This window comes from Glandiceps talaboti, chromosome 3 (genome assembly GCF_964340395.1).
Source record: "Glandiceps talaboti chromosome 3, keGlaTala1.1, whole genome shotgun sequence".
Taxonomy (NCBI): Eukaryota; Metazoa; Hemichordata; class Enteropneusta; family Spengelidae; genus Glandiceps; species Glandiceps talaboti.
In genome coordinates this window covers 1,927,501-1,950,785 of record NC_135551.1, presented here as the reverse complement: position 1 = coordinate 1,950,785, position 23,285 = coordinate 1,927,501, and the positions used below count along the sequence as shown (strand labels likewise).

The following is a 23,285-nucleotide window of genomic DNA, read 5'->3' as shown; positions in this document are numbered from 1 at the left end:
TCTCTCTCTCTCTCTCTCTCTCTCTCTCTCTCTCTATTTATATATATATATATTTATATATATATATTTATATATATATAGTCTTGGTAGTTCCGGAACTCTTTCTTGGAAAGTTGGGTAAATTTTTCTGCAAAATCATGCCATACCTGCCAAAAAATTGGACATTTCCTAACTCCAACCTTAATTACGGCGCCTTCAAGACCCAAGAAATGTTTAGAGGTATCCCAATCCCACCTAAATCACAGGCACCTGTGCAGCTGCTAAGATCACAGAGAAATATGATAATGGAGAACTACAACATTGAGGCTGTCAAGCCGAACAGTGAGCAACTAAGTATGACATGGAGCATGGTATGACATGGAGCATGCCAGTATGCTCGATGACAGATCAACTCATCCAATTTAAACTCGTCCCACTCAACTCTCCCCATTTTCAACTCGCCCCAATTTCAATTTGCCCCAATGTCAACTCGCCCCATTTTCAACTCGCCCCAACTCTTTACAATATAATTTACTTGTGCATATATGAAAATCAAAGCTAGTAGTACTCAGTTCGGAGGGTCTATGGTATCTTGTATTCCACATGAGACCCAATGAAGTACCACTTGCGGATGTACAGTAGCTACACATCGGCCATTTTGAATCTCTCACGATTCCTACCCACAGTTCATTACTTCAAATACATTTTGTATTTTGAAGAAAGTGTGCAGAATAACACTGCTAGAAACATCTCACCAAGTTTCAGTCTCATTTACCAAGTACTTTTTGAGATATAAGTTTTTGACCACAATTCACTTTTTTACACCTAATATGTACATCACTGATAGGATCATTATATGCTTAATATTTTCTTCATCTAAACACCCCCAGCTGCATCCCCATTAAATTTCAGACCAATCTGCCGAGTAGTTTTGGACTTACAGCCAGTCTTCTTTTGAACCTGGCACTCAGTTTGCTATATGACTAGGTAAATTGCTAGTCACACAGCAAAATTTCTTACCATGTTGGTGTGTAATTTACTGAACCAGCAACTTGAACAGGGATGTGAAATTCCTAGACTTAATGACTCCATAAACAAACACAGTAGATAAGAATAACACAGCAGCTGTGTGTGTGGCTCATACCATTACCTAGTATATGAAAGTCAGTTTTATACAAGAATAACGATTTCATCTTATGATAATTCAAATTAAATATGTCATACTACATGTTGTTTACTGGAATCAGTATTGAAATGGTTGTATTGTGCCTATTCATAAATGTGCATTGTATGAACTATTGTGTCAACCAGCCGTCACCCAATTAAATACCACCCATTTCACAAAATGAAGTCATACCTCTAAAAATGAAAAGTTACAGAGAGTTTGGATCATCATCCTATGATCTGCTCTGATCTATAAGATGATGACTTCAATTTCGATGGAAACATTAAGCCTGTCCCCACCTAAATTCTGAACCTGTTTCGATTCAAATCGAATTCAGTTCTCCTGTCCCCATATGCCCTTAAATCGGTTGTAAATCAAGTTAGTTGAACCGGTTTGAAACTACCTCAAGGGGGTGGTTTTGATTCAGTTCAAAGTAAATCTCTTCGGAACAGGTTTAACGATGTATTTAGGACAGGAAAAACTGACTTAGAACCGATTTAACTTGAATCGGTTTAATGTCCATTACCCACAGCTGCACACTTGAATCTTAACCTCCAGGTTATATTTTGCAAGTTACATGCTTTGTACGCCAACACCTTCACTTTTGAACACAACTGGAGTATGTAAAGTATTATCCAGCATGAGATGGCATCTCCTGAGCATAGAATGTTCAGCAGTAAATGAGTGACAAAAACAACCACTTGATTGCTATAAAAACCTTATTTTATGATGGATTCATCAACACCTAAAAAGAAGTCTCTTTGCCAATCGTAAAACTGTCTCAAATTGATAGAGACTTCTTTCCCATTTGGCGGTAGTTGTCCCAACAACTTGAACCAGAAATGATCGTGTAGTATTTGACAAACAAATCGATTAGATTTAACCCCACGGCCAGGGCATGACTTTCTACTTGTTACATTACTAAAATTACTTACATGTACCTACAATTTCTCGGGTTTACAACATCTGATACAGTTTTGAGGATCATTTGAATCAAAAGTCAAGACGGGTTCGCCCTTGGGACACATCGAACAACAGAGAGATAAACAACACTGTGTGTACGTCATGTCATTTGACTCTTGTTAACGAAAGTTAATGGGAAGAGCCGATCGTTCGATCATACCGGCCACATTTTATATGGTCGTCACCCTAATTGATTTTAACAGAATTTATGTGGAAAAGACGTTGTCAAAAAGGTTCAAAGCTACAATGTAGGCATGTCATGTTGGGATAGGCCCGACATCATGAAACTTACACGAACGATAATCTGGAAATTACTGATGCGATGTCACGCATTTGAGGTCAACTCTCAAGTCTCGAAGACAACCTGGTTCAGCATGATTAGGTCCATTTATTGAGGTGAAAACAAAAAGACCGATCATCAAAAATAATTATTCAACAATGGTTTTAGTTATTTTGGAGAGATTTGTACATTTATTTACTTGAAACACCTGAAAGCCGTCAAGGTCAATGCTCTTCGCCATCATTGTGCAGTGCTTGTTTTAATAACTGAGTGTCAATATGCAGAAAGGAGTGAATAAAACCACAGAAACAGCGTGAAGATACTATTAAAAGTACGAGGACTGGTAAATACAGTTTCCTGTTCAAAGAATGTTTTGCAGAGATAATAAAATGTTTTAAACTTTGGATGAATTTTGTTAGTTTAGTTTGCATACCGATGACGATATAAATGGGTGCATGAAATAGTAAGCGTTGCAATAGGACAAATCGTTCATGTTCCCATTTCCTATTGCGAACTAAAACAAATGAATTACGTTTCTTATGGGCAGTAAGAGGTGGCGAAAGTGTTGGCAAAGGTGTAAAGTATCGATCAAAGTCTGTATACACTTGTCAGCTATTCTCAATCATCCTAAACTTAAATAATACTTATATAAAATTAGGGCCAATATTACGTCGCTTGGCCCAAATCGATTGTGGCATTGCTTCACCCATAATATAGCAGTCAACATCCAAATGTTCCTTCATCAAGCAACAAATAACTGTTGAGCTCTGGCAGCCCTCGCTTTGACGGATAACTTTGACAACAACTCGACAAGGTAATTTCCTGCGAAATCCTCCATGTTGATTGTGTGTCGTCATAGTAACGCACTGTGTCTACGTCATCAAATCAAGTAAACAGGATCAAATTTAACATGTCGGGACAATACACCAAACTGAATCGATTCAAATCCATTTCTAACATTTCGTGTTGGGACATAAACTGAATTCGAACTGGTTTAACTGAATCGATTCAGTTTGATTTGATTCGAAATCGATTCATATGGGGACAGGGCTATTGTATTTTTAACCTGGTATATATTTGTAATTATCTATTATTATTTTTGTTTTTATTGTTTCTGTATGTTGTTTTTGACTGTAGATAATACATTTTTACATTATTTCGTGTCAAATAAAATGTACTACACTATACTATACACATTCATTTTTACATTGCACCCCCCCCCCCCCCCCCCCCCCCCATCGGTCATTCCATTTTGTGTGTGTGTTGTCTGTTAGACAGGTAACACAAATACAGGGGTATCTGAGTATTTATGTTGTTTGTTGTCAATTATTGTGTGATAGATACAACAATGCATAATCAAAAAAATACACATTACTGGTTTTTATTTTCAAAATTAAGATGTAAAATTTAAGAAAGCAAAGACAAATCCTGTAAAGAAATGGTATGTACCATGGTGGTTTTTGATGATCTTATCTTATATCATCAAATAAACAAAGGAAGTGACTGTTGAGATTAGTGTATAGTCAACTCTATTATCACTTTGCAAGTAAAGTTACAAAGTGGCTTGCTGTTTACCTAGTAAAATAGACAGATGACTGCCCGGTTCAAACGGAGACTGGCTGTAAAGATTTTTGACCAAAAAGACACATTTTTTGCCCTAATTTGGATATTACTGACACATATTACTGAGGGAATCATCATGTCATGAACAAATCTTAATTTACACACCCCAAGAATGTTCCAACCAAATTCAAGGACACTTTGCACAATTTTTTTTTTACGAAAATTAAAAAATATTTCTTGACCCAAAACGCACATCTCTGATGCGATCATTTTCATTTGAACAATTTCACATCTACATGCCCTACGTAATATTCCCACCAAATACCAAGGTGATCGGTCTGGCGGTTTTTGACTGTAAGTCATTTACATACGCACACACACTCACACATCCGTGCATGCATGTACACGCACACACACACACACACACACACAGACATTTCTCCATGGCTATAGCACTACTGAACCTCGGTTCAGCTGTGCTAAAAAAAAACATTACACCTGTTCCACTACATACATAGATTGATTGATATCACAAAGTCCTTTCAGATTTCTTATACATGTAGTTTGGCACACCTTTTTGCCTATTGCGGGGGTATATCATGTACTACATTGTATAGCCAAGATTTTTGAATTCCAGCAAATTATTATGTGTAGGAACAAAACACTCTAGACTGTCTTTATGGAAGGCATTCAGTTTAAATCTGGTCTATTTATAAAACAATTCTATCATGGCTTACCACTTGAAAAATTAATGTGAAACAACATATCATAGTCTTTGTTTGTAACTTAGTTGATTGCAAAAGATTAATAAATGTGTAAAATCTTTGATATTGTATGTACATTACAATAACAAACGCATTTCTTAGCTTTTTGCAATGTTTGAGTTACAAACACAGACTTTTTCAATGTTGTTTCACTTTGATTTTTCAAGTAGGGAGCTGTGATAAAATTGTTTTTATTAAATAAATACCCAATCCTCATCCATATGGCCACTTTAATTCTCTGATAAGCCCAGGTTTCTCTGCTGTTTCTTTGCAGGACAGAGAAGGAAGGGACAACTTACTCCATATGCAAACAGGAGTAGCTGACAGACTATGTGAAATGTAAACCAGTAAATACACTTTCCATGGTCTTACTATTTAAGTATTATTATTATATTATTTTTTGTAGGCGATATTAAAGTTGTCATGTCCAATTAAGTGTTCAGCCACACAATGTAGACAAGACAATGGTGTCATTTTATGGTGCTGCACTGTTGATGGTAAATTATACAACATCAAAGTCAACAACTATCTCACCAAGAAGAAAAGGTAATTATCAAAACATACAATCTTTTGGCAATATTCAGGTTTGATAAAGTTGTTACTGGTGGTAAAGCCATGTCATATTTGAGTGAAAGGGGAGGTTGATATCATCCTAAGTGCTTTAGTTGACTCCTGACCAGTATTACAAAAAGGTATAAGGGCATTGTCTACTACATGTACAGCACCTTTTGACTGAATATCATTAATGCTGCCAACAAATGACAGACACTGACAGAGAGTGGCATGGGGAATATCCAATCATAGGATGCGATGCACAGATCTTACCCTTCCCTATAGGACAATAGCTATTAGCATGTGTGTACATCTGTTACAAGTGTCATGAATAGATAATAACCAACAAGGAAGTTGATTTCAAACTGAATGGGCCGACATTAGAACATAATATTTTTCAATACAATTTTGGAATTTTTGCGTTAGAACTGATTTCAACAGTAAAATAAAGGTAGAAATCCTAGACATCGTAGATCATTTTTAGTCCCCGCCGGACGAAGTCCGGGACGGGGACTTATGGATTGGGTTCCGTCTGTCCGTGCGTCCGTCTGTCCGTCCACAGCCGTTTCTTGGAGATGCCTGGACTGATTTTTTTCAAACTTGGTACAGGGGCAACATACAATGGCATACATATGCACGTCAATTTGTTTCATGATACGATCCAATATGGCCGCCTAGCAGCCATTTTGTTTGCAAATTTTCCCTGTCTAAAGCCATAACTCAGACATGCTTGAACAGATCTCATTCAAAGTTGGTATTAGGACAGTGTTCTATGACATACATGTGTATATTCAATGTTGTCATGATACGATCCAATATGGCCACCTAGCAGCCATTTTGTTTGTGAATTTTCCATGTCCAAAGCCATAACTCAGACATGCTTGAACAGAGCTCATTCAAAGTTGGTATTAGGACAGTGTTCTATGACATACATGTGCATATCCATTTTCATCGTGATACGATCCAATATGGCCACCTGGCAGCCATTTTGTTTGCGAATTTTCCATGTCCAAAGCCATAACTCAGACATGCTTGAACAGATCTCATTCAAAGTTGGTATTAGGACAGTGTTTTATAACATACATGTGCATATTCATTGTTGTTGTGATACGATCCAATTGGCCGCCTGGCAGACACTTTGTTTGCGATTTTTCTATGTCCAAAGCCATAACTCAGACATACTTGAACAGATCTCATTCAAAGTTGGTATTAGGACAGTGTTCTATGACATACATGTGCATATCCATTTGTTGTCATGATACGATCCAATATGGCCACCTAGCAGCCATTTTGTTTGTGAATTTTCCATGTCCAAAGCCATAACTCAGACATGCTTGAACAGATCTCATTCAAAGTTGGTATTAGGACAATGTTCTATGACATACATGTGCATATCCATTTTCATCGTGATACGATCCAATATGGCTGCCTGGCAGCCATTTTGTTTGCAAATTTTCCATGTCCAAAGCCATAACTCAGACATCCTTGAACAGATCTCATTCAAAGTTGGTATTAGGACAGTGTTCTATGACATACATGTGCGTATCCATTTTCTTCGTGATACGATCCCCCATACCCGACCCATCCTTTAAAGTGTACATGCAAAGGTACATACTTTTTTTCGTAATTATGTTTATTTTGCCATAAAAATAAATGAAATTGCATTCATACCTCTAAATATTGCGCGCATTGGCAAGAAAGTCGCAAAAATACTTGCCCCCTTAATCCCCTGTGCTTCGACTAACTTCGGCACCGCAACCAGCTCACGAAAGGTGTCGAGGTCCCACGTGTTACAAAAGCCTTCTAAGCCTTTGTGTAATGTTTACTTATGAATTACTAATTACTGCTTGCCATATAGTATTATCTGTAACTGTACATATTGTGGTGTACCAGTTTAGTCTTCCGACAACAATGGTTCCTTGGTGTTTTGTCGGCAGCACCCGCCGTGAAACATCACCCTACACACATTTCCGAGTGATATAACTGAGTAGGTAATAATGGGTGAAGGCAGTTGAAATCACGGTAAAAACTGGACAGTGACGCCATACAGTGAAAGTCGGTAAATGTTACCGGGGCCGGGGTTCTCCATGCCACCGGTGTAGCCATGATCAAAGCGAAAAAAGGAAGACAAATAAAATAATTTGAAATGATGTTTTCAAGAAAGCAAGTTAGCTTCATAAAATATGTTCATTACGATAACATTTGTTTTTAAACAATGCGTAGTCCGATTGTATGTTTTGATTTCCATGTTGCTGGGAGTCGATCGTTTTCATTGTGATACATCACATACATCGTCGGAATCATATCAAAGTAAAAAGACGCAACGCTCATTATAATGTTGCTATTTTTGTTTCCAATGACCATTGTTTTGTCTACATGAACAATTACTGTGTCATGCCAATCACATGTCAAAAGTGGATGGACACAGCAAAGTACAGTCAGCACTAAGCTTCACGCTCCCAGGTCAAATAACTTCCACAACGTAAGACATGTCTATCCATAAAAATCTCAAACAAAAATGGTCGGAGACAATACACCACAGTACGGCCGGCTTCAGTGAACATGGGCCATGCTTTGAAAGAAGATGAAACCACTTCATGTCACTGTGTGGATGGTAATGAACGCAGTAAAAAATGAAATAAAGTATGTGTACACATAGCTTTCAAGAGGGACGCGGTTATCCAACAAAACGTTCTGCTCTAACGAATTTGTGGGTCTACTTTCGCGAAGATTTTGAATGGTCATAGATTGAATGTACTGTTACGACACATGCTACATTTGAACAACTTGAGAGAATATTATGGGGAACTCTTGAAGCCATTCTCATTCTCTGTATGTTTGATGGGTATGGAAATATTACATAATTTTCGTTTCGATTACATTGTCTGCAGGAGCTGTTTTCCACCCATTGAATAGTTATGTCAACAAAGGACGCTGATAACAGCATTCACTTTATGTAAACAACACGGCTTCACTAGGACATACTCATTCACTACCAGAGGAACTATCGTTACTGCTAGTGGTCGGTTCGAATGAATTTGGCTAAATCACACCATCAGATGTTAATGCTGGAGTGTATTGCTCTACGCTTGAGGAATCTGATCAATATTCAACGTCGGGTTCTGGTGAAAACGGGTTTTGAAGTTGACCTTCTGGTTCAACCATAATGGCTTTACATGTAAAGATACACTGACGAATGCGTTTGTGTTCCTGCATTGACGTCATAAAGTTCCAAATCCTGTCCTATCCATATGCAAATGAGAGGTACTTACCTGAAGGTGCTCTGTGGCTGAGCCAAGAGTGCCTCATTTTTCGCGCAATTTCTCGTGTTAGAATTATATTGTACTATTACAAACCCGATTTCCTTTATTTTTATGGCAAAATAAACATAATTACGAAAAAAAGTATGTACCTTTGCATGTACACTTTAATGTTGTAGGCATGTTCCATGTCCAACAAGCAGACACAACATATCTAAGTCTGTTTGATTTAGGTTCACAAGTGTTGTTGCGTGATCAGAGTAGTGATAATTCCTTAAAACCCAATCATAGCGGGGACTATGTTATTCTCAATGACTTGTACAACATGGGCCTCACCAGTGGCTGCATTCATCAGGTTTATTTGGCTGCCTTTACATTCCAATCCCACAATGCCATGCTCTAGAATGAACTGCATACCAATGCATACATATACCAGTCTGTCTATTGTTCTACATACCAATGTATATATCTACCAGTCTGTCTATTGTTATACATACCAATGTATATATCTACCAGTCTGTCTATTGTTATACATACCAATGTATACATCTAGCAGTCTGTCTATTGTTCTACATACCAATGTATATATCTACCAGTCTGTCTATTGTTCTACATACCAATGTATATATCTACCAGTCTGTCTATTGTCTCTACTCCACTGGTCAAGTGGTGCCTTAAAACTCATTTCATTGAAAATATTCATAAACATATTTTTTCAAACTCTTGATATTACATGAGACATGAAGAATACCAAAGTTATAATGAGTTAAAGATATATTTGGTTGACATTTTAAAATGGGAAGTACATGGTGAAATCCCCTGAGTTTCCTTTTTATCGATTATGATTTTATCTTAATGCAATATACGCTTTGATTTTGTTTGTACTCAGGAAGCAAAGAAATACAGCATATTCCAAAACAGAAGACACAGAACAAAATACATCCAACCAAGATATCTTCACTGGTCTGTTGTCAGATGATGACCTTGACCTTGACATTGAAATGATGTCAGAGAAGGTCATTGAAATAGGACATGAAAATATGTGTATGGATGTTGGTAAGATTGAGGCTGTGATGCCATATGCGAACTATATCATTACATTGGGTAAACAAAGCCAGGGATGGTGTGTTGCTATCTATGAACTGAACAATACTGACAGTCATGTATTGCAAGAAAAGACAAATATTTTCAGGACGGTTATTCCATATGACAAGAAACGTTACACTAAACCTTCAACAGCAAGTCCTGATGCATGTAATGAGAAATGCCTCCTTATGTGTGCAATATCAGGAGATATGGCTGAAGAGATAACAGTCTTCTCCAAACAAATGCTCATTGTTGATTGTGAACTTTTTAGTTTGCTCTTTGGTGCCGATAGAAGTTTACTTGACTGCCTAGTCATCTTGGTTGGCCTGCCACATGGTAGAATTGTGTATATTCCCATCAAAAACATCTCACAGTCTTCAGATTTGAACTTTGACCTTGCTGGAAAGGTACAGTCTTTGCCTCATGTCTGGATACAGAGTGGTCTTGCACTGTTCCCATTGTACAATATTGAAGAGAGTGTCATAAATATTCATGGTTTGAATTTACCCAATGAAAGGACAGCAGAGTTGCAAGAGGCAGCCAATAGAAAGAGAGATGATCACTGCAGTAATGCCATAGTATTAGTTGGAGAGGGTGGTAAAATTGTAGTTATTCACCATTGGAAAGGACATTTAGACTTCACTGAGTACATTATGTCTGGGCCAGTGACTTCCTCTAGTCTAAGTCAGACAGGATATACACTTCTGTGTTCAACACCAACAGATCTATATTCAGTTTACCTAGTAGACCTAGAGAACAACAGAATGGCTAAGATGCAAGATGATGAAAGTCAACATAATACTCTTCTACCTAGTGTTCTTACTCCTACTGGAAGAGGAGTGTCCAGAATTATTGGAATAACCAACAATGCAAATAGTGATGAAAATGGTAAGTAAATATCATAACATGACATTCAATTTCATTATTCAAAGATCAAAGGTCAAACTTGATATATATTTAGGTACAATCAGCTCCTCTTGTACATATCACTTGTATCTTTTCTGAAAAGTAGTAAAATATGCACTTGAGTGTGTGTGTGTGTGTGTGTGTGTGTGTGTGTGTTTGATAAGTTCAGTCGTTGAAATACATTTTTGTATGTCGTGGGGTAGGGTAGAATCATTCACAGTCAACTTTTTCACTGACATGGTATGACTGGTAAGATACAAGTGTTACCTTTCAATGTGTGATGAAGAATGTAGTGTTACATGGGGGTGGGGGTGGTGTGGGGGGATGGGTTATTGGGGGATGGGTTATACCTTACGCATGAATGGTGAATGCATCTTTTTTAAATGGGTGAATGTGCATTGATGAATTCTTTGATGTATTGTATGATTGTTATCTTCGAACATGAATGGTGAATGCTTATGAATTAAACTTGTGAATCCTGAATGGCATAATGTTGTGTGAATGAAACTTGTGAATCTTGAATGGCATAATGTTGTGTGAATGAAACTTGTGAATCCTGAATGGCATAATTTTGTGTGAATTAAACTTGTGAATCCTGAATGGCATAATGTTGTGTGAATGAAACTTGTGAATCCTGAATGGCATAATGTTGTGTGAATTAAACTTGTGAATCCTGAATGGCATAATGTTGTGTGAATTAAACTTGTGAATCCTGAATGGCATAATGTTGTGTGAATGAAACTTGTGAATCCTGAATGGCATAATGTTGTGTGAATGAAACTTGTGAATCTTGAATGGCATAATGTTGTGTGAATTAAACTTGTGAATCCTGAATGGCATAATGTTGTGTGAATTAAACTTGTGAATCCTGAATGGCATAATGTTGTGTGAATTAAACTTGTGAATCCTGAATGGCATAATGTTGTGTGAATTAAACTTGTGAATCCTGAATGGCATAATGTTGTGTGAATTAAACTTGTGAATCCTGAATGGCATAATGTTGTGTGAATGAAACTTGTGAATCTTGAATGGCATAATGTTGTGTGAATGAAACTTGTGAATCCTGAATGGCATAATGTGTGAATGAAACTTGTGAATCTTGAATGGCATAATGTTGTGTGAATTAAACTTGTGAATCCTGAATGGCATAATGTTGTGTGAATTAAACTTGTGAATCCTGAATGGCATAATGTTGTGTGAATTAAACTTGTGAATCCTGAATGGCATAATGTGTGAATGAAACTTGTGAATCTTGAATGGCATAATGTTGTGTGAATTAAACTTGTGAATCTTGAATGACATAATGTTGTGTGAATTAAACTTGTGAATCCTGAATGGCATAATGTTGTGTGAATTAAACTTGTGAATCCTGAATGGCATAATGTTGTGTGAATGAAACTTGTGAATCTTGAATGGCATAATTTTGCGTGAATGAAAATTGTGAATTTACCCTCAACTGAATGCTTGTCGTGACTTCTGACTCAGTTCTCTTTAAATGACCTGTGACATCGGATAGATGTTTACCTCCTCTTATCTCAGCCTTTATATTGGTTCACACAAATGGCCCTGAGAAATTGCAGATTTATGGTTCAACCAGGTACATGTATCAGTTAACAGAATGACCGAAGACACCAAGTCGTGTATGGTGAGGGGGTGAGGGGAGGGGGGAGTTAGGATTCCACTAATTTTATTATTTTTGATATAGGCTAATGATTATGTTATTGTTTTTTATATAGGCTAATGATTATGTTATTATTTTTGATATACGCTAATGATTATGTTATTGTTTTTGATATAGGCTAATGATTATGTTATTGTTTTTGATAAAGGCTAATGTTATTATTTTTGATATAGGCTAATGTTATTATTTTTGATATACAACTATGTATGTAGCGCCGTTGATTAAATTATATCCTATAAATATCACTGCAAATCATCAGATTCCAGTTTCTATTTATACACACAGTAGATATGAGCACCTAAAGTTCTCTAACATACATGTACAAGTAGCAAAGTGATATGAGAAACTTACATTAACTTTAGCTTTTTGAAATTGTGAAGTTATAACCTAAAACTAAAAGGCTATGAATAACTTGAAAATTTCCGTAATAGAGCCAAACAAGTCCAGATCTGTTAGAAGATCCCTAGGGCTTCCTCACCCTAGATAAATGGGAGATACTTATACAACCAACAATCACTGAGATGCACTAACCTTTTAATGTCATCATGTCAGTGATTTTTTGTCGGTCAGATAGAAAAATTCAATCCCCCTCAGGCCAGAGGAACTGACTGGTCCCTACTCATGTGTACACTATGTAATATTCAAGGACTAGTCAAACTATGACAAAATTGTATGTTTCATATTTTGATATTTTCAAATTTTAATATTTGTGAATTTATACAAGATTTCCTGGTGAAAGGTGAATATGATAATTAAATAATAAATATAATATAATAATCATAATTTTGATAATAATCAAGTTTATTTGAATATTAATACTCTACCTTGGATAGTTTTTTATGCTGAGGTCAAAAAAAGGGGGGGGGGCATTTTACTAACATCTGTTGCCATGGTAACCAAAATCACCATAATATGTGGATCATTTTTCCAAAATTTGACATAAAACATTGAAAAAAATTAAAAAACAGTAAAAAAATTTCCTTGTTTTGACATATATGAGATAGGGCTATCTGTTGTAACACAAATTGCCTAAAATAGGACAGCTGTTTCCATGGAAACAGAGTAGACTAAAATATGCCGTTTTGGTTTAGTCTGGCATCGGTGATATAAATGTCAAAACTTCTATATCATGACCCCGTAACATTACTTCAACCAACATGCTTGGCAATAGGTAGGCATGTTTTCCGTGGATATGTATGCTGGCTTTTCAATACAGTATAACCATTTCTAACTTACGATGGTCAGTGATGCATTTATACTGATATAATGTTATGTTTAATGTTGCTATTAACAGACCTACAGTTACAGTGTATAAAACTTCGGGGGCTCTCGTTGATGAGACTTTTGATTCGCCACTGTAGCGAACAACTTTGATTTTTTCCTCACCATTTGATATTTTCTTTCACACTTGTGACAGTGGCAAATGGGTAGCGCAAGGACAGGAACCTCACTATTTTGAACTGTAGCTATGTTTCTAATTGACATAAAAGATCGACTTCAAGTCTTGAGCACTGGCTAAAACTTTTGTGTACATTTTTGGTTGTAGTCTTCCCGTCTGTCTATAATAATAATTAAAGTTGTATTACTCATTGAACCAAACAATCAAGTCTTTCACACAATCACACAACCACATTCAGACGACATTCAGAATCATGACAATAGATGTTTACATATGTTATATAACTGGGGGCAGTGCCGGCAGACAGTGACTATGAACAATTGCCATAAATATTCAAACTTCATTATCGCCATTTCAAGGGTTTGGAAGGGTTGGCAAGAGTGGTTTTGGGCACCCGGGGGGCAACACAGGTGATTACCTCCATCTTGAATTTGATCACTTACCATGGAAGAGTTGTTTTTTACGGAATACATTTGTTGATTTTAGTAGTCAACATTCCCAAAGGAGTCACCGAAAGACAATTGTCTGAAATTTCGCTGTCCCATTCTCACTTGATCAACATATTACTGTGGTACTGTCATGACTGTTGCATGATGGGACAATTTGGAACTGCGCCAATTAATGCACCAGCAGTGGAAAGGATGGTTAGATCTAAAATCATGCCGGAGACCCAGGCAATGAAGTGGCTCAAACAATATCACCTGTGATTCGCTTATGATTTATCATTTCTTATACTACTTTTGAAATTACAGAAAGATGAGTGTTTTCCGCAGAGGGTTTTAGTGTATTGGGTCTGATATCCTTTAATTTTTCACCGATACGCTATCAGTTGTCCCGATACGCTATCAGATTGTATAGGGTTCGATAAATATTGTTCATCTGTCAATCGGTCAGTTGACGCCTTTGTTGTTTTGCAATGTTTGTATTGATCCTTCACACATGAGCAGCAAGTAAAACTAAAGAGTGTCTAATTAATTCAAACGACTATTCAACCCGCTACCACTACCAGACAGATTTCATTGAAGTTTGCCGTCAGTATTGTTTTCGATAGCTATATAGGAATAAAATGCGTAAACCCGCTGGTAGTGACTAGTGTGATTCACAATACGGTACAACAACTTTCGTTACATCAAAGGCAAAACCGGTCCATTTGTAACGTCGGCTTGACCGTAGAAGCATGTCGAAACTGCCAGATTTTGACAACTATAAAATCAAACGATGCCGTGCCATTTTGGTATAAAGTATAAAAGTTCGACAAACTCATGAAGTTGGTATTCAGTGTCTAGTTAATTTTCTATGACTGAGTAACACCGAGTATGTCTCAACCCAAGAGCATTGTGCATTCTTCAATGTTGTGAAAAGAGTTGAACAGACTAAAGTACCTTTCGATAAAGTGTCGATGTTATCTCCGATTATCAGTTTCATGTTCAATTTTACACTGAAAACACGTTTAGTTTGTAGTTTGACATTGTAAACTGATACATTGTACACCTACGATGAAAGCATGGATTTTCCAATATGGTGGCCATGACGTCACAAACTATCGTGAGTTTTTGAAGTCCTTCATAGGGACTGCTTTATGAGTTTCTTATTGGTGCTAATATTTTGAAGTAATAAATTGGCCTTCAACTTTCATTTGGCCACGTGTACATATACTACTTGTTTGATATTATGATGTACTTTGATTTTATAAAATTCATGAAGTTATTCAGGAATATAATTATGTTGTTATGTAAATTGATGCTAATTTATGCTAATGAGCAAATATCCTATCAACAAAACTTGGGAGAACACTGAAGATGATGAACCTTCAATCAAAATTTTACACAGATAAGGTGCCAACTGAACTGAGGTTCAGTAGTGCTATAGGGATCGCCCGGTGTGTGTGTGTGTGTGTGTGTGTGTGTGTGTGTGTGTGTGTGTGTGTGTGTGTGTGTGTGTGTGTGTGTGTGTGTGTGTGTGTGTGTGTGTGTGTGTGTGTGTGTGTGTGTGTGTGTGTGTGTGTGAACAACTTAAAGTAAAAAATTGCTGAACTGATTGCCATGATATTTGGTGGGTCCATTACCTTGAGTGTCTAGTTGGGAAATTGGTCAAATGAAAATGATCGCATCAGAAATATGCATTTTACGTTTCAAAATGTGATTTGTTGTATTACAAAATGCTTTGACTTCAGCCTGGAAATGACAAATTCTTGTTTTATTGATGCAATGAAATCATTAAATCTTTTATGGGCTACTTCACATATTTGTGCCAATGGCATAAAGATATGGCATACATGTACATGTATCTGTTTAAGGTTGCTTGGCAACCTAGGCCTGTTTTTAGAACAGCTGAATTAAATCTTAGACACTATGATTAAGACAGGTTCATATAAATGCACAGTCTTTAGGCATTCAAAAAAACAGTTTGTACAAAGAATAAGAAGTCACACATTTTATGGGGAAGGAAAAATAGTCATATCAAGACCTCCATGATCATACTGTGTTTGGCAGGTTAAATTTCCTGCATGTACCGATTGCCATGATATTTGATGGGTGTATTACCTTGGGTGTCTTGTTGGGAAATTGTTCAAATCAAAATGATCTTACTACCGGTGTGTGATTTGGGTCGAAAAATTTAATTTTTGGTCAAAAAACTTACTCAAAAACTATTGGGCAGATGGGTCTGAAATTTGGTGGGAACATTCTTAGGGTTGACGAAGTTGCGCATACACCTGTAGGTTATGAATTCCTGATCATACTTTTTTTTCGTAGTAGCCTTGATTTTACAAATTGACATTATGGCCCGACAGTCCATGGCGAATAACTTTAGTTTCGTGAACATTTTGTGGATTGGTTGTATAAATATGATCGATGAGAGTTGAAGAAAAACTAGTTGATCTTGTGGGAGTATCGATAAGTTGAGTAAGGTTGTAACATTGAGTTAGGTTTGACCATTTAGTGTTGTCTTCTAATAACTTTATGTTGAAGTCTCCAAGTATGATAACTTCTAAATTAGTTTCATACAGCTTGTCCTTAATTCCATTAATATGTGGTAAACATGAATTGATGTCTATAGATACTGGTGAATGCTGAATTAAGAAGTTTTACATCCTGTCAAAGGGGCAAATATATTTAAAAGTTCATGGCCATGTATCACCCATATCGTTCCTTTAAATAAAAACACGATCCGATAATAAAGTATGCATACATTATAAAAAAACTAATGCTATACAGAACAGAGTAGTATTGGTGTGTGGACCTGCATTTCCCCCACCACCTAGTGTAGGTGACTACACATGTCTTTGTTATGATCGCAGGACTGTGACCTGCGTTGAGATGTTATCTGCATACTTTGGCCAACCCACATAATGATGACATCACATTCCTTTTCAAACACTTCTAGCCAGACTTGGGACGAAAGTTCCTCACTTGTTTACTCTTTTTTGTTTGTTTGTTTGTTTGTTTGTTTGTTTGTTTGTCTGTTTGTTGTTTCCTTTTTTTTTTGCATTTTAAAAAATATCTTTTCTCAACAAGGTGCATGTAATAAAGTAATGATTTGAAAAGCTCAATTTTAACCTCTTCTTTTGCTGGATTTGATAAACCAGCTTTACTATGGCTATCTTACTAATTATTTATGAGTTTGTTCTATTGAGCGCCCTCATCCGGGAGTTACTATTTCTACCACTACATTTCGGGAGGCTTGTTAAGAATGTTGCCATAAAACAGGCCGCGGTTTGTGATGATGTCATCCGGTGACCCTTCCTCAACCCCACTCACCATGAAAAAAGACATGGTGAGTGGGACTGAGGAAGGGTCAATGGTTGAGGGCGCTCAGTACAACAAACTCATAAATAATTAATAAGGTGATTTTGACAAAAATACACCACCAGATTTTCAAATCATTACTTTATTACATGACACCTTCTACGCAAAAGATATTTTTAAAGAGCAAAAAAAAAATAGCAAACAATAAATAATTTTTGTAAAAAAAAAAAAAAAGAGAAGCAACTATTTGTAAACAAATGTGGACAATTCCAAGCCCCTGTGCATGATCATCCCATCAGTGATATGCAGATTTGGTATAAAAATCTCAATTTTGGTCAAAACCTTCTACCGGTATCTTGAAAACTACATTATGAAATGGGCTGAAACTTGGTGGGGATGTTTCTGGAGGTGTTATTGTGCAGTTACTGTTGAAAACATTTTGACTAAACTGGCCCTAACAACCATGGCCATGCCCTTAGCAACAGTGAAATGATGATGCATAGTACACAGATAACAGGGATTGGTAGGTAAGTGAATAAAGAATAAAAAAAATGTATGTAAATATGCCTAACAACAGGACCATGCCCATAGCAACAGCCAAACGATTGTTTATATTGCAATGATGAAAACTGGGATTGGTAGCTAAGTGACTAAAGAATCCAAAAATGTATGCAAATATGCCTAGCAACAAGACCACACCCATAGCAACAGCCAAATAAAAATAAAGTTGTGCTACAACGCCATTGGTGCTTTTTTTAAATTCACCATGTTTTTGTCTTGTCAAATTCATTTTCAGGCAATATTCATTTATCAGCCATCAAAAACAATGGCCAGATAATTGGTGTTACTATAGAGATTGGTAACCATGGTGATGACCCCATACTTGCAATGTCAAGTTCTACAGCTGGTCAGAAGATGAAAGAGGCTTTGACAGGAATAAATAATATGGTAGACAAGTTGTCAGACATGAGAGAGAAATCAGACTTACAAAACACAGTACTAACAGAGTTAAACCATGCAGCACACATAGTGTGTTGTGTGGAAAGTGGAAACAAAAAAGACAACTCAGAATCTCAATTTGCATGCAGTGCAGTTGTGAATACACAGGACAGAGGACATAAATATCAATATGGTGTGACTTTAAATTTACAAAACAACAGTCACAAAACACTGAACTTTGCATGGACCTGGTTAGTGTATTGCCAGGCAAATGAAGACAACACCATACAGACTTATAGCAAGGCAGTTAGCCTCAATCAATTTCATCCTGGTTCATTTGTAGAGATGTACATTGCCCTAGTAGGTAATGATGTGCAACTACCAGTCAATATCATCCACTATTTACATTTCAACATACAACGTTTACTAGACAACATGTCAACCAAGGAAGACCCGATCAAATCTAATATCAACATCACTAAAACTGCCGTGTGTCTTGGTATTGGTTCTTCTTGTATTGATGTATTACATTTCATCACACCCCTGCAAAGACCTTCCATCAGATCATCAGAGGCTGTTGGCATGGAAACCAGAATACAGAAAATAAGATGGAAACTTGACAAGATAACAAACAAGAGACTGGGCTGTGTGAGAAGTAAAGAAGAATGTACCAGTGTTTGTACATATAGTACAACCATACTTATATCAACAGTAAATAGGATTGATAAAACAGGTAACAGTATATATATAAATTCATTATGTTCTCTACTCAATACAATGAAGTATTGGGTTTGTGTCTATGCATGGCTGCTGTCTTCTTTACATTCTGATATGTGTCCAGGCTATGAAGTATTGTTAAATAGAAACTATGCAGAAAAGTAAGTTAGAACAATTGGACACCAGATTTCATAATTCATGCAAGAAATTTAGCTCTATATCTGTGATTCGTCAAGTCCCAATGAAAGTTAGTTGTCAAAAATGTTGTTGAAATGCCCGCCACCCCTCCTATTCTCAGCACAGGAAAGCTTGCCATCCTCGACTTCACTTGGCTTTCGTGATCCCCTACATACCCGGGATATGGCATGTGTGTGTTGAACTTCCTTCTGTCCCACCACGAGTTTACACATTCCTTTAATCACTACGGGAAAATTGTCAAGATTTTGTTGAGTGGCGCGCCCTCACTGTACACTAATTACATAGAGGTCAATGTATAGGTCACCATTATTGATACATTGTCGCAAAATTTTCTTCGTAGGCTAGGCGAGGCTTGGTCTATTTTCCATATTTTGACGACACACATTTGGGTATAAATTATAGATTATTACACTTGACAAATATGTGAGAGTGTATTTATATCCTGAGATACAGAGCTAGATAAATGATTATGTACAAGCCTTGCAACAAACAGCGGTAGTTTGTTATCGAGAGAAATCGGAAAAGAACACGGTAAAAAGGAGACGGTTCGAATCTGTCTCTGTCTGTCTGTCTCTGTCAGTATAATACTTCCTAAACTTCTAATAAAAAATTTAAAAAGACACGATTTCTCTTTAGTTATCTGCGCATTGGTGTGTCAAATTTGAAAATGATAAGTCCATATTTGACGAAATTGAAACAATGATAAATATTTCACCTGTTTGTGAACTCCACGCTCATTGAAGAAAAAAAAATTATTTTCTGGTGAGTTTGAATCACTTAAATACCCTGCCTCGGTCTTCTTTTTTCCGTGTTTGTCCAGCCAATGCAGAGTGCAGATCCAAGGGAAACACAAAATAAGGTTGGCACGTACGAAACCCCTGAAAACGGAGTCTTTCTCAGTGTAGAGCTATGTAGAGCACAAGTATAAAGTTGGCGTCAGATTCAGATTCAGGTAGCGTCATATTGAGCTTCAGATAGCCTCAGATCCGAATACACCCGACGGCAGTGAAGCAGAATCCTTCCCTGTAGTCACAATGGTATTATTTCAGATTTGAGTTCGTCGGGTGTCTTTGGATCTGAGGCCATCTGACGCTCAATATTATGTTCAATATAAACCGATGAATATTAATGACCAATTTGAGTAATTAATCGATCAAACGAGTATAAAGTTGGCGTCAGATTCAGATAGCTATCTGAATCTGACGCCAACTTTATACTCGTTCGATCGATTAATTACTCAAATTGGTCATTAATATTCATCACACACACACACACACACAGACTTCATCGCTATATTAAAACCTTCCTTACGGAAGGTAAAAATGAATGTAAACTATACATGTACATTTGTACTTATTACAGACCACGGAAAAGCTGCCACCGACACAAGGAATATAGAGTGTCAGATACTAGAATTACTATTGTGCAATAACCCAGCCTTAACCGACATGACATCAGTGGATACATCTACTGTTCTACAACTGCAGACACCACATGGACAACATATTACACTACAGTGTAACAAAGTGACAAGTGGAGGTGGTGATGTTATTGAATTAATAATCAGTACAGCTTCACTGTGTCTTCTGTGTCAGCTTCATCAAGCCATTCTACAACAATTGCAGGTATGTTTTATCCTCTATGTCTGTCTGTCTGTCTGTCTGTCTGTCTGTCTGTCTGTCTGTCTGTCTGTCTGTGTGTGTGGTGTGTGTGTGTTTCTGCCTGTGTGTCTGTCTGTCTCTGTCTCTGGCTGTCTGTCTTTCTGTTGTCAGTCTCTCTCTGTCTGTGTCTCTCTGTCTGTCTCTGTCTGTCTGTCTGTCTGTCTCTGTCTGTCTGTCGTTACACTGTACAGAAACAAACAACACACCATGGAAACGCATTGTTACCCTGTACAGAAACAAACAACATCAAAATAAGCCAAATAGGTTGTTGTTTATTGTTATATTTGTGATAAGTAATATCTATTTAACTATAGTAGTTTTTGACTTGTCCAACAGACTTTGACGAGAACCAAGCCAGTTACTATACGTAGATTACAACAAGAAGTTAAAAGAATCCAGGTAAACTAATATGTATTGTATTTATTGATTTTGTTAGTTATCTGACGCTAACCATTCTACCTCTGTACACTGTGTAATATAATAATAAATGTGTACTGGTATACCTTAAGGACATCAAATTGGAAGTCTTCATCAGTTACTGCTCAGTAACTACAGTAGCTTTCCTTAATTCAGCGCTAGATGTCGTCCTTCCATAGTACTATAAAAGCCTGAAAAGGCTACCTTACGTCATTACCTTTCTGAGCAGCGTAGGTCATATACAACTTGTGCTGACCAATTTCAAGTAGCGGTAAAGGCTATTTTTCCATTATTACTTTGTTGTATTAAAAAAAATTATAAAAAATGTCAGAATAGAGATATTACAAACAAATTTACAGCAAACATCCTTCTTGATATGATTGTATCAAAACTATTATTACTTTGTGTTTCTTTATGATTAATGAAATATGACACCAGTAAATGTGAAAATTAAATATTTTTTAATATTTTGACTTCGTTCTCAGAGAATATATAATATTTTAATCTTTTCTTTATATAGTCCTTATAACATTTTCCGACTTCTCTTGGTGTTTTTTGTTGATATCAATCTTCGTTTTTTAAATGAATTTTTAAAACTGTAAATTTCGGTAAATAATTAGTGCTACAGCGTCTGAAGGGTTTTGGTATTAGTTATTTTAACGAAATTCTACCGGGCTGTCATTGAGAGTGTTCTTACATTTTCTATTACAGTCTGGTATGGTAATACCACTCAAAGAGATCGTTTTAAACTTAATAGAATAATTAGGACAGCAGCTAGGATCATTGGCGTTGAACTCCCATCCCTAGAGTATCTTTTTACAACCCGCACTACCAGGAAGTAGTGACATTTATCACATGGCTCACCCATTGTTTGACATGTTACCATCCGGTACACGTAATAGGTTTTTCAAAGCCAAAACCAATCGTTTCAAAAATATTTTTTATCCATCAGCTGTTCGTATTTTAAAACAAGTCATAATGTTGTTTTACTCTCCAGTGTTTTACTGAATGTATTTATTTTTAGTAATCTGTATATATTGTTGTTGTCATGATATTTTAACTTGAGTGCTTTTTCGCAGAACCACGACAAATTTCATTGTACATTACATATGACAATAAAGTATTATTATTATTTCACACTTTATTGTTTACAACAACTCTAGCATTTCACACTTGATTGTTTACAACAACACTAGCATTTCACACTTTATGGGGGCACACCATATTGTGTTATTTTTAGTACTTACTTTTGGATGATATCATTTGCTTTCTGAAATTGTGGCTACCAGGAGATCTTCAAATCAGTTTGAGTAGTTTACTGAAGTAACTTGTCTAAATGAAATGTAATTTAAATGACATTGGGAAATATACATACTTTTAAAAGAGGAATCTTGACTCATACCATTTATTATGTGAATAAGTGTGGTAAATGAGTGACAGTTTGAATGTTGGAGATATGCAAAATATATGTAAAATTTATGCTAATGACATGTAAATTATCATCGTGCTTGACTTCAATCCTGAGGAGAACACTGGATCTCAAGTCAAAATAGCTTAAAGTTTGTCCTGTATCTGAGGAGACTAGTACTAGTACTAGTACTATTTAAAATTGCTTCAGGCCAAGGCCTAGACCTTGTGCTGGATGCAATGATACAATGAAAATAGTGCACAACTCTTGCTACACTCCAGGTTCCTGGGTAATGAAGTAATGGCGGTTGAATGCCACGTGGCACGTCAGCGCACCTGTACAACCTATTTCTGTCAACATGGCCTTCATCGGTACATATACATGGTCTGCCCAGTGTACTACTTGACCGCTGCTGGGCTAGAATTAGAGTGACTTGCGTTGCCATTTGTAGAATTGAATCTGGAGCCAAACTAGTATAAGGAAATTCGTCCACAGCTGTCGGTGATAACCTGTACTTCAGTAGCCAAACTAGTATAAGGAAATTCTTCTACAACTGTAGCCTAGTGTAGGTAATACTTGCTTTTCGGTTTCTCCTTTCTCT

The 23,285-nt window shown here is 36.6% G+C and overlaps 1 protein-coding gene across 1 annotated transcript in view; it reads left to right on the top strand.

The window, feature by feature from the left end:
• Positions 1 to 209: 209 nt before the first annotated feature.
• LOC144432652 (Fanconi anemia core complex-associated protein 100-like) overlaps positions 210 to 23,285 on the top strand; it is a 28,131-nt gene continuing 5,055 nt past the window's right edge. Inside the window, exons 1-6 of the mRNA XM_078120918.1 lie at positions 210 to 350; positions 5,121 to 5,260; positions 9,416 to 10,500; positions 18,141 to 19,016; positions 20,561 to 20,823; positions 21,196 to 21,258. Of these exons, the coding sequence (XP_077977044.1) occupies positions 210 to 350; positions 5,121 to 5,260; positions 9,416 to 10,500; positions 18,141 to 19,016; positions 20,561 to 20,823; positions 21,196 to 21,258 (2,568 nt within the window). The remainder of the gene's footprint in view (positions 351 to 5,120; positions 5,261 to 9,415; positions 10,501 to 18,140; positions 19,017 to 20,560; positions 20,824 to 21,195; positions 21,259 to 23,285) is intronic.